Source organism: Hyalella azteca, unplaced genomic scaffold, assembly GCF_000764305.2.
Source record: "Hyalella azteca isolate HAZT.00-mixed unplaced genomic scaffold, Hazt_2.0.2 contig11639, whole genome shotgun sequence".
NCBI lineage: Eukaryota > Metazoa > Arthropoda > Malacostraca > Amphipoda > Hyalellidae > Hyalella > Hyalella azteca.
In genome coordinates, this window is record NW_025941628.1 from 91,258 (window position 1) to 107,000 (window position 15,743).

Genomic DNA, 15,743 nt, shown 5'->3' on the forward strand with positions numbered 1-15,743 from the left:
CAACTCTATTTCCTTGCTAGCAGGAAAGCTTATCGACGTTTGCAAACAGCTCCTTATCACGTCGTTATTAGAACAGCATTGTGTGCGTGGCTGCAGATAAGCGTCAGCTCATGTATACGGCAAGTGATAATAAGTTGAATGGAAAACAAGGCTACGCACCTGCACTTGCGCTTAATTCATTACGAATTCTAGTTTATAGATCGACTGTTTAGGCATACGTATTACGTACATATGCTATTGAGTTTGGGCTTAAAAAAAGTAAAATCTCGTTCTAAACTTTGAAAACCGCTAGTTTTATCGATGTGCAGGATTGCCTTAAAAAATCCCTGAAGGTTTTTTCCCGAAGCTAATTTCATTTCCCAGAGGGAGCAAAATTTAAATTATTTAATACTAAATGCTCATTCTTGAAAACCTATTCAAATTAATAATTGCGAAACAACTTTTGCGTGGTTGTCCGTCAAGAAATGGTCCTTTAATTTTTTGTACAAGCTGCTATCGAATTTAACAAATTATTGCTAATAAAAACTACGACACTCAAACGTAGCTATAAAATCATCAGATGAAGGTGATAAGTCACTTATCATCGCGTCTTGCCATCAAAGGAATAGTGAACATTTTATAACACCAATAAAGTTACTTGAATAACCTTGCAGCGTATACTCAAAGTTAACTGCTCTACATTTCAGCACGGCTGAAAGAATGAAACATGTCTCTTCTTATTTTGAGGGAACTTTTGAACCAATGTGCGCTACAGAGACACTGGCCACAGAAACGCACTATCACCACCATCCCCCGACAACTGCTCGTGAGACACTGCAAGGAGAGGTCACGACGCCGAGTGTATCTTCTCAATTGTACGTAAAATTTGGCTGTCGCTCCTCATAATTTTACACGAGACTCATGCCCAGGCAACAGCAGAGAGTACGTTCTATTTTCTCGAATGACTTTCCGTGTTTGAAATTTCTTCTACCTGCTTCTTAATGTATGAGAATGTCATATCACATGTTCTGGAAGAAGTGCCACAAAATATTCTTACATTAATGATAATACTTGAAAACTGATTGTCTTCTACCTCGAAGAAATTGAAAAAAATTTGAATGAGTTAATTACTTACATAGGTGCGACAGTGAGAAAAATTATGGAGGGAGAGAATGAGCGAAGATAAAACAATTAATTACCATACATCAGAATTGTTTTGCACAAGAAATCAAAAGAATTATTTATACAGAATGAAATCCGATAGAAGTATTGCATCAAAAGCGAACAACACGCTCTCTCATTAACTCTGCAGCAAATATCATTAAGGGGCCAGCTTATGCACCAGCACTTAATTATACATAAAAAGGCTCACAAACAGGCACAGGTGTGCACAACAGTGCTGGCTTGCGTGCTCAGGTGATATGCAAGCTGATCGTGTCCTGCTTAGGACCGGTGCTTCCCACATGGCGGTAAAATAACTTTCTTGGTTTTAGCGCAAGTGAATAAATTAAAAATTGTATGCATGATCACGCCTCTCTGTAGGTAACAGGGTACGAACTTTGAAATAATTGAAGGGGATGCTCTAGCAAGCATCCTTTCCACTCCCAGGTAAATGATCCTCATTACCACGTTTTTCTTGACTTCGTTTCGTGTCTGTCTGTCATCAAAAATTCAGACCTTAATTTAGAACTCTTCTGAACATCTTAGAAACTTCAAATTTGTCATGCATGCTTATGCTGCTTAACAATTCAAGATTTGATCATCAGAAATAATAATAAAAAAAAATTTTTAACAAAAAAAAAATATTAAAAAAACACGAAAAATTCACAGTTGGAATTGAGTTTTTTCTCGAACATCCACACTTGCCAACCCTGGAAATTGATATCAATCGCTAAAATTGCTAACTAAAAAGTAAAAAATAAATAAATATAAAAAATGTTTTTAAAAACCACGTTTTTCTGGTTTTTACAAAACTAAAAATAGTGAAATAAAACAAAAAAAACTTTTAAAACCACGTTTTCTTAACGGACAAAAAAGAAAAACATTTACTCTTACATAACATTATATAACATTTTACATAACTTAAATGTTATGTAAGAATAAATGTTTTTCTATTTGTCCGTTGAGAAAACGTGGTTTTTAAAAGTTTTTTTATTTGTTTTATTTTCCTAGGTAAATGATCCACTCCCAGGTAAATGATCCCAGGTAAATGATCCTAATGATCGATCAGTTCTTATCCCTAGGCGAATTTTTCTTACTGTTTGCACGCCGCACTAAAATATTCGCATGGAAAAAGGTGAACAATTAAATTTTGAAATATTGTCAATGCAATTATTTAGCTGAATTATTTGTACGAAATATGATTAACTTTGTTCGATAAATAAAAACAATAAAATATAAACATGTAATAGTGTTACATTGCATGAAGAAATTTATAAAAAATAGATAAAATTAGGTTACATAGTTAATTAAAAATATCGACATTTAAAATAAAAAAATTCGCAGTTCATTTAGTAAATAATAACATTGACTTAGTCTTGAGATTTTAATTTTGTTGAAATCGATCAAATGAAATATATCAACGGGTGGATTCAACGTACTACACTGTACAAATATAATGGAATTTGTTTAATCAAATGGATTTTTTAAAATCGTATAGCAAAATATGGATATATGTATTAAATTGAAATCAGTTAATAATATCGTAGTATGGTTAGCGGTTTAGTCAATGATAGGAAACCTCGAAAATTAGGCCTTCTTCAGTAAGTGGCTGAGTTTTAGAAGGTGCATGACTTGTTTCCAGCAGGCCTAAAAGGTTCTCTATTGGTCAAATCTATCTGAAACTGACTGGAAAATCTACTGTTTTTTTTAGCAGCTATAAATGGTCTAAAATAGATTTCATTTGTCGTTCGTATCCATGACTGTGGACGGCGATTGCTTTCCTTGATTTTGTTAAGTGATTGTTGACAAAAATACACTATGACAGTTAGGGCAAATTCTGCTCTTTTAGGATTGTTTCTAATTGGCCATGTGTTGTCTACACATAACAATGGTGAGTCTATATAAAGCTGACAAAATTGCATTCAGTACTGGTAGAAAACGTTAGGCATGGATTTTAATTTCTATTGCCTTATACTAATTGCATGTTATTCTACTTCTTAAGATCCAACTGTATTCAAATCCATCGAGACTATAGACAATTTTGAAGACCTCGTCTTTTACTAGCAAATATTGTTAAAAATTAGTGTTTTTCCAGGTACCTGAGACGCGTTAAAATAATTCTATTCCATATCTGTTGGTTTCACCGGTAACAGGAATAGTTTCGATATCACCCCCATCAAAAAATGTCATAAATTTCTGTAACGCAAGGGTCTCTTAGTTTAAGCTTCGCGCTATTTCGCAGCGTATCGCAATTCAGCCTAAATTGGCGGAAGAATGTTCTTGGATCTTAGATAAAGACAACCATTATTACAAATAGTTCCATGTATTAAGATTTTCAAGGCAATTCGTTTCTCTTTCGGAAGTTGGCTGTATGAAAAATATTGGAAAAATTAAATGCATTGTGCAGATACTTCTTATGAATAGGAATATTTACCATGTCATCCTGACTTTTATTTATCTTCTGGGAATTCGAGAGCAGCGAAGTGAATGCCACATTAGGACTGGTTAGGTGTCACGAAAAATTAAAAATGCCAACGAGACGGCATGTCTTTCTTCCATAGCATTGGGGTTAGATGAATCCATGCCCTATTTTAAGTGTAATTATGACCCGTAAATTCGAAGCGTCGTTTGCATTCGAACATTCATATCTTAATCCTTCAAGGATAAACTTTGTTTGATGTATTTTAAAGTCGGAAATAAGGAATATGTAAGACACTCAGGATCACACACATGCCCGTATATATACATAGATAGTAATATTATTCATCGGTGTTACGAAGCTCATTATGTGTTGGATTTCAATTCATGTCATCCTCACGCATAAGTATTAAATATTATGTACAATATTTCAGGTAAGTTGTTGCGTACAAACAAAAACTATCACGCAACGCCGGCCGAGTTTCACGAGATGATTGACTTCATCCTTCGTTCCATCAACAATCACGGCAATCTTCAAGATCTTCGTAAGTTCGACTAACATTCAACTAATCAATTCAACTAATTCATACTAAACCTAATACCTGTAACTATTTACTTAGTAAGTTCCTACTCTTGGGATTTTCAAAGGAGTGTTGTATGCATTTTCCTCCTCAATAGTTAACAGAATATCTATTTTCGTATTATTTTTTTTATGTTTTATTTTTTTGACAATGGATGAGGTCTTATATCAATTACGATCAACATTGGAAATTATTGGGATGAATACCGGACACGACATATATCGCATTTCCCAATTTTCTTCCCGTTTTTAGTTGTGAACAACACTGATTAAATAGGCTAACTTTCGTGATGTAGAACCGTTGAAAATAGCCACGTAGCTATTCTTAGAAGTCTTTTTTTCTTCAATAGAAATTAAGCACTAAATTGATGTTTATAAATTGATGTTAATTACATTTTCCAATGAGAACAGCAAGCGGTTCACTTACCTAGAATTCTGTTTTTTTTTTTCATGTATAGTAAAGAAGTCTTCGTCCTTCACAACTAGCGTCATGTACTGCCCATTCATGATGTACCTATGTAAGTAATGGATTTATAATAAGTATTTGAGTGATTAATGAATTATTTATTACATTATTTATTTTTTCATCATTAGAATTACAGGAATACTATTATGTGCAAGGCGTAGAATTCTTATCAAATCGAGCTGCTTTCCGTTTGAAATTCGCACAGATACGAGTATATATCTATAAATTCACAAGCTTCATTATAATATTGAGTAAAAATGTTCATCCTGGTTAGGTTTAACACTTTTATTGAGAGACTTAACGTATTTTGGACAGGTGCATTTTTTATGACATCTTATTCCTCATCTTACTGCCACAGATGAGCAACTGCGATCAAATCCGAAATTTCCAAGCCGAAACCCGATAATGGCCATCATTCGTGAGTTTCCCTTACACGTTTCTTTACCTTGTGTTCTGTGTTATTAGCGGATCGAGACGCATTTATCTAATGTTACATAATTATGTAATCTCAACGTTGTTAACAATTAAATTGCTATTTATTCAACAATACATGTCAAAATTGTTATGTATGATTGTAATACTGCTAATATGTCGTGATTTTTTACTTTAAATTTAACATCAACATTTCTTTTTAACCTCAGGTAACTTCTTTGATGATTTTGATCAAGAGAAGTGTCCCTTCATGAGGAGTTTGCGTGAGTATTTGCCACCCTATCCTTCTCTTGTAATGTCAACCATAATAATGAACTATCGTCGGTTTAATCACTATATAGGTATAAAAGCCTTTTATGTACTTTTGTATTAATGGTTGATAAACGGGATTTCTTCATTAAAATTATGTTGTAGATAATGCTCGTCGAAGGCATCTGGATTCATGACTATCGTTAATTGTATAAACTTTTAAAAACTCGAGTGTGAACATATTTCAACGGAGGGCTTATTAAATTGATTTGCGATCACGCACCTACGCAGGCCTACAGTTTATAAACAGCATACACCATGACGTCTAAGAATTTACGGGTGCGCACTGTTTAATCCTATTTTTTTTTGCATGAATCTCATTTACAGAGCCTAATATTTTCGCGGGCACTTACAAAACACTGCTGAAATCAAAGGTGACGGGGAGTAAGTTAAAGCTTTGTAAATTAATATTGGAACATGTATACTGAATCTATTTTATACGAAAGATTTTATGCGAATAACGAATTTAGATGAAGATTTGAGCGAAAATGAAGTAATTCGAGTGTTTGAACCATATGGATTCATATGAAAATTAGTTTAAGTTAATTAGCTTAGGTTGATAAGTTTATCTGATGAATATACTGGCAACTGTGATTATTTAAAATTAATTTTCTTTCACGATAGACATCTTGTTTCAATGCTAGTAAATGTTAGATTAAAGCTGATATATTTTTCAATTCCCTGATAAATGTGATATACGAACTGACTTGATTACGTTTCAGTGCATGGGCTTGTGAATAAGATCTTCGAGGACGTCGAAGACGAATTTTTTAATCTAAGGAGTAAAAATCATGCAGGAGGTGAGAAATGATTGTCCTCCAATGCTGTTGAAGTCCATTGCCATAGATGATGCCTAATTGTTAATGTATGCTGAGAATCGAAATTGATTTTGAATGTAGGAGCATAATTTCAAAATTGATGAAATAAATCATTAAAATATAATATTCAATAATTTACTTGAAATCTTGTTCGATAGAAGCAATCTACAAACGCAGCGTTCCTGAAGAGTTGCTGGAGGAGCTAAGTGAGTCTTTGTTTATAATAGGATATATTGTATATACATAATTATAAACTCGTTCTAACGGTTCCAATTCAACTGAATGTTATATTACTGTATTTAGCATAATATCATTGCAAAAGCAGCTTTAGAAGCGTGCCATGGTGATTGCGTGATTCATTCGGTTCTTCAAGCCAACAATTGAATTAGCTAAAAATTTGAATTAGAGGAAAATTTTGTATCATTCCTCATATTCCTCATGCCATATTTTGTATCATTCAACTTTCTGACCGTATTTACCAACTTCACGATAATGTCCAACATAATCCCTTGTTTTCGGTATCAGTAGATCAGGTTTTTAATCTCCAGTTCATGTCTAATTGTATCCTACGCTTAATAATTTATGCTGCTCTTGTGTCGAGCCATAGGTTCACCGGTAACGCAGAAGCCCGTCTCTGAGCTGGACGTGGTCGTCGATGCGAAGAATTTGGTTGCATTCGTGCACCATGATGACGACGAACTGCACCACGAAATACCGACGCAGGAAGAGGACGAATTAGAAGAGGAAGACGAGGAAGGATATAGTTACTCAGATTTCGACAGTGAGTTTGAGAGAAGCGAAGATTCATATTATTTATTTAACTTGCTTACTATCCTCCACAGGGTGTTGATCAAGACGAAGCTTACATCTAGCTTAGTTATCACTCAACCAAATACACTACTGCAATTACGCAGGAATGAGCTTCAAAGCAAAAAATAGATAATATTTCCAACATTGACATGTAAAGCACGAAAATTGAAAGGACAATATTTGTTTCTTCGGGATTTTGTAGACTATCCATCGTATGGTAATGTTGTCTTTTTTCGTCAGATAAGAGAAGACCGCTTGTGCTCGAAGCTCGTAACAATAACAAGATACGTGAGTGTCTTAAAAAGGAGTGTACAACGTGGAAAAAATATTTAATCATTCGTAACTCGTATAAACGGATTTCCAGTCAACTAGCATAAATGTGATTCTCGAATTCGTCATACTTTAGAACTAAGCCAAAGGTCTTAGCTTGTAAGATTTACGTTAAATATCTGCTATTAGAGTCGTATGTTGATGACGTAATGAGTGCTTTTCTTTTCAGTTGTAGCGATTTACTTGTTCGGCCACTTCATCCTCTTGTTCCTCTTGATTGTCGCCTGGTCCTATTGGCAGTCCTGCCTGAGGGAGGACGACAATGACCAGGTATTATCCTATACTTCGTTAATGTTGTAAATTTCATTAAAATTTGCCATATCCTTCATTAATGTTGTAAATTTGTCATACATACTTCGTTAATGTTGTCAATTTATCATATACTTCGCTAATGTTGCAAATTTATCCTATAGTTCGCTAATGTTGTAAATTTTTCCATACTTCGTTGATGTTTCAATTTTTAGGCTATATTTACTCTGAAATTTAATGAAAAACCTGTCCAATAATGCATTTATCTTCTCCGCTTTCGCTTTTGAATAAGCATTTTGGTTCAGATTGAAATGTTTTCAAACGAATGTTGTAATTGGCTTATTTTAAATCTTTACTTTAAATGTTTTTAAACAAATTGTTTGCTTTACGCAAAAAGAAGTAATAAATTTGTTTCCTTATCGAAAATGGTAATTTGTTAATATTTTGATGCCATTTTTAACGGTTAATTTAAAAATTCGAGAGAAATTATTTAAATTACGCTGCGTCTAAAATTATTTAATTTTCATGTCGCCTACAGGAAGAAGCAGCGGACGGCGATCGGATCAGGAGGGCCAATCGGGAGCCACATGCGCCGGAGGAGGGGGAGGCCTTACTCAACGTTCTGGTTGCTGGTGCTGGTGCTGATGCTGATGATGGTCCTGGTGATGGTGCTGGTGATGGTGCTGGTGCTGATTATGGTCCTGATGATGGTGCCGGTGCTTATGATGGTGCTGATGATGGTGAAGATGCTGCTGGTGCCTGTGCTGGTGCTGATGATGGAGCTGGTGCCGGTGTTGGTGTTGGTGCTGATGATGGAGCTGGTGCCGGTGCTGGTGCTGATGATGGAGCTGGTGCTGGTGCTGACGTTGGCGCTGTTGACAATGCTTTTTTAGGTGCCGTTGGTGTCGCTCGAATTCGTGGTGGCCAAGCTTCCGGTATTCGTGTTCGTGGTGGCCAAGCTTCCGGTATTCGTGTTCGTGGTGTGCATGATCACGGTTCACATGGTCGTGGTGCACATGGTCGTGGTGCACATGGTCGTGGTGCACATGGTCGTGGTGCACATGGTCGTGGTGCACATGGTCGTGGTGCACATGGTCGTATTACTCGTAGTCGTGACGCAATTGGTCGTGATGCCATTGGTCTCAGTGCGCTCGGCCGTGATGTGCTAGGCTCCGCTGCTATAGGCGGCGAGGCCCTTGAAGATAGAGTGGAAATTGCTGAGGAGCAGTTATAATCAATAATATTGTTCGCAAACTTGTAATAAAATGTTCTTTTTAGCAAATATATACTCCCAACTTGGGATTTTCTGCGACCTGATTTGTTTTTGATTGTAAGAACGCTGCGAATCTAATAGAAAATAGCGATATCAATAAATCACGCTTCCACTCAGCGAAAACTCAAAATTGTCAATAGAAGTATTGCTATGTATGATCTATGATCATGCATATCAATGTGATCATTTATAAATCAGGTACTGCATGATTTCCCAATAATCTGAATTTTATTTCTATGACTATTATTATCCCGACGAACTATTTTCATCGGGATGCAGTGTACACTAAAGAGACGCTGTCATGTGTGGTCTCCGAAAGCTTTTCTCTTCAGAGGAATTCAGGCGGAAGATCTGCGAATTTTTAATTTGTATTCGGCCAAACCCTGGACGGCCGAAGCCCTAGCTGGCTTCTGAGCCACATAATAAGAAAACTGCAGTTCGGCCGGAAATAAATGCACTATGTTAACTGAAACGCGTGTAGTTAGTCAAATTTTTAGAAAATGAGTGAACTCTGTTGACTTTCAATAATTAATTAGGAGGGTCTTCAAGAAAATTTGGCATTACAAAAATTTTATATGTTTTGCGTATCCTAATATATTAAATTTATTTAATTAGCATAAGATAGAACTTATAGGTATAAAAATTTACTATTAATCAGAAATTATCACGGTCACTGAAAACATTCCTTTTGATTTGAAATAAACACACGACTTCAAGCGAAATTTTTAATTATGTTAAGAAATACCTCGAAGCCTTTATTTTCTCCTTCTATGCAGTCTGTTTCCTGCATGGCGTGGAGCATGGCTTGAACTCGGGTAAAGAAACTCGTCAGTGTAACCTAGGCAACAATCTAAGCTACGTGGTTAAGGTTAAGCGTACCTAGCGCAACAATTTATTTACTTATTTTTTAACTTCTTGAAGCTCCGAAGTATCTTAAAACACCAATCGGTTCACAGAGAAAAGTTTTCTGCTACCTTCTATTCTCCTGTAATTAATCCGTATAATTTAGTTCGACGTATTCTATTTGAAGGGGATAAGTCGCAATAGTTCGAGGTATTCAGTTTGAAGGGGATAAGTCGCAATAGTTCGACGTATTCAATTTGAAGGGGATAAGTCGCAATAGTTCGACGTATTCAATTTGAAGGGGATAAGTCGCAATAGTTCGACGTATTCTATTTGAAGGGGATAAGTCGCAATAGTTTGACGTATTCTATTTGAAGGGGATAAGTCTCAATAGTTCGACGTATTCAATTTGAAGGCGATGAGCCTCAATAAGAATCCAATCTACTCCTCACTTATAGAATCAAACGATATTTGCCAGATCACTCAAGACGTGAGACGTTGCACAGATTCATTATTTTGATAGTAAATTGTTGAATTTATTTATAATCTCTAACAATTCACTAAAGTGAAGATTAACTGCTTCAAGTATATTCCTGCTCAATCTACTAAAGAAAAGAGCAAATTGAGAGAAAAACAATCATAAATAAATGTAGCCATGCACACTTATTCCGTCGGTGGAGCGGACATCCTGGACGTTGCGTCAGAAGTAATTTCGTCACAGCATAGGCGGCATAATGTGAAGTGTAATGTGTTGATAGGTTGTGCGCTTTTTCTCACGGTACTGGGGCAACTGTGATGTCATCTTCTGTTCATACCATGGCTGAAGTGGTGATGAACGCTCGTGGAATTACGTGTGGCGGATGAGTGGCTCTTAAAAAAAATCTTTCTGTGAGATGGAATCGGTCCGCCTGCATACATCCTCACGACGTCAGCCGGTTAAGTGGTCATAGAAGCTTATATGCACTTATACGTATATTGTATTGTTTGGAGAATTTAAAAACAAATAATACACGGAAAGATTTATAATTATTTCGAGTTGACAAGTAGTATTCATTCCATTCGCTCACATTAGGTCATAATGTTTCTAAACTTTGCATGTACGAAACTGAACTTTTTGGGATTCACTGCTTCTAATTTCCAGGAATATATTGTTACTAATGAAATGTTCAGTTATCACGTTTTATAGCGAATTAAGTTGTCCAGAATGGCGCTTTATCACTAACCTTGCCAAGCGTTTACTTCAACAGAAATAAATTCCTGTTCGTGATAAGGCGCAATTTGGCGAACGATAATTCACTTGCCGGTACGTCTATATAGTTACTATAGTAGGAGATGTGCGCGGGGACTAAATAGTTGGGCAAGAAAGTCTTGCCATTAATGCCATTATAGCAATTAATGTTGGTGAAGATGACTTCATGCATAGTATGTTGTGATATAAAATAGATGTGAGCTAAATTAAAGCTTCTAATGGACGTTTATTGACAATCGATGTTCAAGATGTTAATCTTTGTTCGTAGGGATCAAGAACGGGTACATAATAATTCTACCCCATTAGACTACTGAATTTACATATAGACTGACTTCATTCAAGAGAAATATTCAATGAAATTGATACTTATTTAAACTACTGCTTTGGGATGGTGTGCATGGGCAACTGACATTAAAAACCGATTAATATTAGAGTGCTGAAAATAGACAACCTGTATGCTGCGAAGACCAAGCATACGGCTTAGTTTCCGCTGGTGGAGGCGACAGCAGATTACCAAATTGTCCTCCTTGTAGGCCTTTATCCGCAAGTCCGACTTGCATCCTGTTATCTTGGTTCAGACTAATTGGCTATAAATTAAAGACAATTTCTCCTTAATAAATGATCGGGACATTTCATTGGACCAATGCACTACAATAGCAGCTTCTTCGCTAATATACCTTTGACTAGTATTTCTTCGAAACTTCTGAGTAATCTTAAAGCCTACAAACTTGATAAATCGCATTTAAATTCACCTAAGATGCACAATTCTATCACTCATGGAAAACATCTCGAAACGTGCAGGAATTCTGTAATAATGATTATTTAACTGAGCACTAATTTAGTTCTAAATTTTAGGTTCTCGACGAAGTGATACTGAAACATACCTTGTGCTTTTATTACTGAACTGCGACGGCTGACGAGAATCAAAGTGGTACTGTTTCCAATAATCCACAAGTAAGTGGTATTATCCGAGGTAATACATCGTAATGGATAAAAATTTACCTAGATTGGTGTACATTATTCCCACACTGTTCATCAGTAGAAGCTGAATAAAGTCAGGTAAGTGCATAGAGTAAAGTGAATTGTTTCCGTGCGTAACCGCTGGACATAATCAAGGAATTGATTATCCAGTTATGACAGATAGGTATGAAAAAATCGACAGTGGCCGTGGATTATACAGAGAATAGATAATTGGTCTGATTATTTTCAGGTTTTGAAGCGGATTCGCCTTACGACTAGAAAATGAAGCTCGTGATCATGTTGATTATTCAACTGGTGTGTTGCTGTGGTGGCGGTGAGTGTTGACGCTTCAACTGCTGTGTTGCTGTGGTGGCGACTTCAACTGGTGTGTTGCTGTGGTGGCGGTGAGTGTTGACGCCTCAACTGGTGTGTTGCTGTGTGTTGCTGACACGTTAGGGCTGAGTTGAGTTCTCAATTCCACGTTTTGACTTTGGTTCGGAGCGTCACATTTTAAATAGTTATAGGAATTTTATTTACATGTGTCATGACGTTAAGTAAATTAATCAGACTCACACTCACACTTACTTTCATCAGACTTGCTCTTACTTTTATCAGACTCGCTCTGACTTCCATCAGACTCGCTCTGACTTCCATCAGACTCGCTCTGACTTCCATCAGACTCGCTCTGACTTTCAGCAAACTCGCACCAACTCTCATCAGACTCGCTCTGACTTATATCAGACTCGCTCTGACTTATATCAGACTCGCTCTGACTTATATCAGACTCGCTCTGACTTTCATCAGACTTTCACTGACTGAAGAACTGACACGAGTTATCAGTATAAAACCAATGTTAATCAAGCCTGAACTAACATGTTATATATGACTAGGTTTTTATTCAAATGCTGCTTTGAACTTGCTTTTTCCTCGAAGTTCCAGACTGCGTTCCAGTCAAAGACTCGACTTATGCGCAGATTGGAAGCGGTGAGTGAGGAAGTACTATACAGCACCTATATTATGAAGAAAAATGAACGCAGTTCTTTTGTTCCAAACCATAATTATGTATAAAAGTTTAGGAATTCGATCGAAATTAAAATTCGAACGTTCAATCTCTATTAATGTATTAATAGCTTTTTGTGCCTTGATGAACGTAATTTGGATTAAATTTTTCTTTCCATCTTAAGCTTTGCATGCGTGGCTAATGATATCTGCTTTTTTGCAGGTGACGGTGAACGTCAAAATTATTCCTCGACTTCAAGTATTTTTCACGCACTGAAATCCGATGTAAATACCGACGACAGGAATATGGAATTCTACCTTCATGCAGGTAAAATAAGAAAACTATTTTGATAATCTGGTGGCAGTGATCGTTGATTACTGAAGAAAATTATTCTGATGTGTTGATGGTTTGAAAAATTATGATCTCGAATTATTATTATTATTATTATTATCATTATTATTATTATGATTATTATTATTATTATGATTATGATTACTATTATTATTATTATTATTTTGGCAGCGGCGTGATGAAGCCATTCCGTCTCCTGCTAGTTTACTGACAGAAATTGAAAAAATTATTTTATAACAAATCAGTAAAACTTTGAAATATTTATTTACAGAGGATGATGACCCGGAAAAAGTTACCCTCGAACATCAAGATATTGTGGAGTGGCTAAAAAATTTGAACGATAAACGCCGCAAGAAAATGTGTAAGAATTTTAGAATTAGATTGTTTAATATTAGAATACTGCCGTATTTATTCCTGGACTTGAACTAATTATAATTGTGTGCTTGGAGCCTGAAACGTAATAAATTGACATGCAAGCACTAGCATAGTTTGTGGGTTGTGCATGCATAGAAGAGGTTAGTGCAAGGTACCAAAACGTAACTGAAATGGTACCTCAACTTAGCTAAAGCGGTCAAATTCTAATATAAATAGTGTCGAATTTGAATAGAAATGTAGTGAACTATTATTTTTTTGATAATGTAATACTAGTACGGCATAAATGACTTAATTAGTATTAAATGAAAATGTAATACTAATAGAATATCTAATTTCGTGTTACTTATTTACTCATTTTGATTAAGGGGAAGAACATTTAAAGAGAGGACGAGCCGCAACCTCGGACAACTCGGACAACTCTTCTTCATCTTTTGTCCGTGAAAACCAGTCTGTTCCGCAAGATCTTAAAAGTTGGATCGATGATCCCTCTCATAAGGTCGGCATCGAAACAACCCCTTATTTCAATGTAACTCAACCTGGTGATGAGAAACCAATGGTGATTGAACCAGATACGAAAATCTCTAGCCCACCCCCAATTGAACTGTGTAAGTGTATTCATGAAACCAATCGTGAGTGTTTCTTTATTGTATTACTAGAAATAAATCCGTCACTGAATGTGTTTCTGTTACATTTTTTAGCATTACTTCATTTTTTAAGAATAGAATTATTTTTTCTTGTTTGTTTGCTGTTTATGCTAATCTTGTTCAGTATTGTCAAATTACTTTTTTTTGCAGTCATAATTTTGGGAATTCTGGTGATCATTCCTCTACTCCTCGCAATCCTGCGAAGGTGCTACAACATCAATAAGGAAGAATTTGATGGTCATCCACAGAGATGTGCTGGTGGAGACCGAACTAGACTGAGCAAAGCGCGAGCGCACTGCAAGCGGGACTTGGACCAAGAAACACTGCAGATTCAGCGCTACCTCGCGCAACAGCGGTCGAAAGATCCAGTTGATCGACTATCTGCCGATCCCGAAAGAGAAAAAGAGACAATTTTTGTTGGAAAGCATATGAGAATTTTTAGGTATGCGCCAGAGCTGCATATTCCTCCCGATGTCAATTCTTTTGCGATGGGATCATCTCGGCTCCCTCGTCCTGAAGCGAAGGCAGAAGAGACAAGTTGCCAACATTAAAATGAAATAATTGCGACGGGTGAACATGTTTCGAGGTCGTTCTAGACATTACGATAAAATAATTGCATCGGGGAAACATGTCACGAAGGTAGTTGTCAGCATTCGAATGAATTTGTTACGACGCGTGGACATGTTCCGAGGGAGTCTTGGTCTTAACGTCATCGGAGCTACAACATTGGACAAGATACGTCCAACAATTTGGCCCCAGAAAGTCAACATACCGTCAAAATTGACGTTGAAGAAGCTTTTCTCGCCTAATATTAGATGCATTGAATTTTATGAACAATATGACAGAAACTGTTACGGATTAACTAATTAAATTTGCGGACAAAACTCCTCCCCGAAAATTTTGATTATTCACGATGGCGAGAAGTTATCTTGGCCAAAAAATCCTCATGTACCGTGTCTTATTAGTGAAAAACTAACCATTTCACAATTTCCTATTTTCATGCCATTTACATTCTTCACATCATAAGACAACAAAGCGTTTTTTCGACGGAATGGAACTCCGCCAGCTGAAATGACTTCCAAACAGATTTCAGCGTTCCCTGGATGGCAAAGCAAAAAAAGTTACCATCACTGGGCATATTTTATACACATAAATAATGCTTTATAATAATTTTAGTTTTCATAATTATAATCATTAAGGAGTCCCATATGATTCTCAAAGTCTTGGGTGTACTTACTTTAGAGTAGCTGATATTGTGCTTCTCAAAATTCTTGAATGGTCGCTGTAAAAGCTCAGTGGCAGTGAATTATCTATCCCAAGGTCGGAGCACAATCTAGGGACATGTATCGCTATTAATTAAATAGGGCTGCGTAAGTAAAATAAGTTTACATAGTAACTGATACATAAAAAAATTGTTCTTAAAAAGCTGGGAAATTTAGACGGATAAAGATTTTACCTTAAATGTATGCATTTTAAACGTAAGTTCAATTAACAAG

At 36.1% G+C, this 15,743-nt stretch overlaps 2 protein-coding genes across 8 annotated transcripts; both read left to right on the forward strand.

The window, feature by feature from the left end:
- The first annotated feature begins 2,722 nt into the window (after positions 1 to 2,722).
- Positions 2,723 to 9,060, forward strand: LOC108679871. Of its 2 annotated transcripts, none has more exons than XM_047882932.1 (13): positions 2,723 to 3,031; positions 3,993 to 4,103; positions 4,597 to 4,656; positions 4,963 to 5,022; positions 5,246 to 5,299; positions 5,673 to 5,729; positions 6,068 to 6,145; positions 6,322 to 6,369; positions 6,771 to 6,944; positions 7,214 to 7,261; positions 7,473 to 7,573; positions 8,091 to 8,598; positions 8,644 to 9,060. In XM_047882932.1, the coding sequence occupies exons 1-13, from the start codon at positions 2,959 to 2,961 to the stop codon at positions 8,784 to 8,786; spliced, it is 1,515 nt and encodes a 504-aa protein (XP_047738888.1). In that variant the 5' UTR covers positions 2,723 to 2,958; the 3' UTR covers positions 8,787 to 9,060. The 2 variants fall into 2 exon arrangements, with proteins under 2 accessions (XP_047738888.1, XP_047738889.1); XM_047882933.1 differs by having other exon boundaries at positions 8,091 to 8,583.
- A 2,663-nt stretch (positions 9,061 to 11,723) lies between these two features.
- On the forward strand, positions 11,724 to 15,680 carry LOC108679873. 6 transcript variants are annotated; one of them, XM_047882934.1, is made up of 7 exons: positions 11,724 to 11,871; positions 12,128 to 12,211; positions 12,811 to 12,861; positions 13,100 to 13,204; positions 13,500 to 13,589; positions 13,969 to 14,208; positions 14,398 to 15,680. In XM_047882934.1, exons 2-7 carry the CDS (start codon positions 12,160 to 12,162, stop codon positions 14,796 to 14,798), a joined length of 939 nt encoding a protein of 312 aa, XP_047738890.1. In that variant the 5' UTR covers positions 11,724 to 11,871; positions 12,128 to 12,159; the 3' UTR covers positions 14,799 to 15,680. The 6 variants fall into 6 exon arrangements, with proteins under 6 accessions (XP_047738890.1, XP_018024094.1, XP_018024095.1 ...); XM_018168605.2 differs by having other exon boundaries at positions 12,817 to 12,861; XM_047882935.1 differs by lacking the exon at positions 11,724 to 11,871 and adding an exon at positions 11,906 to 11,976.
- The last annotated feature ends 63 nt before the right edge of the window (positions 15,681 to 15,743 follow it).

Excerpts from the sequence above, each read along its gene's own strand:
- LOC108679873 (XM_047882934.1), top strand. The coding sequence starts at position 12,160 with ATGAAGCTCGTGATCATGTTGATTATTCAACTGGTGTGTTGCTGTGGT. Across the intron at positions 12,862-13,099 it reads TTATGCGCAGATTGGAAGCG|GTGACGGTGAACGTCAAAAT; the intron begins GTGAGTGAGGAA and ends GCTTTTTTGCAG. Across the intron at positions 13,590-13,968 it reads TAAACGCCGCAAGAAAATGT|GGGAAGAACATTTAAAGAGA; the intron begins GTAAGAATTTTA and ends ATTTTGATTAAG.
- LOC108679871 (XM_047882932.1), top strand. The coding sequence starts at position 2,959 with ATGACAGTTAGGGCAAATTCTGCTCTTTTAGGATTGTTTCTAATTGGC. Across the intron at positions 4,657-4,962 it reads CCCATTCATGATGTACCTAT|ATGAGCAACTGCGATCAAAT; the intron begins GTAAGTAATGGA and ends TTACTGCCACAG. Across the intron at positions 6,370-6,770 it reads AGAGTTGCTGGAGGAGCTAA|GTTCACCGGTAACGCAGAAG; the intron begins GTGAGTCTTTGT and ends GTCGAGCCATAG.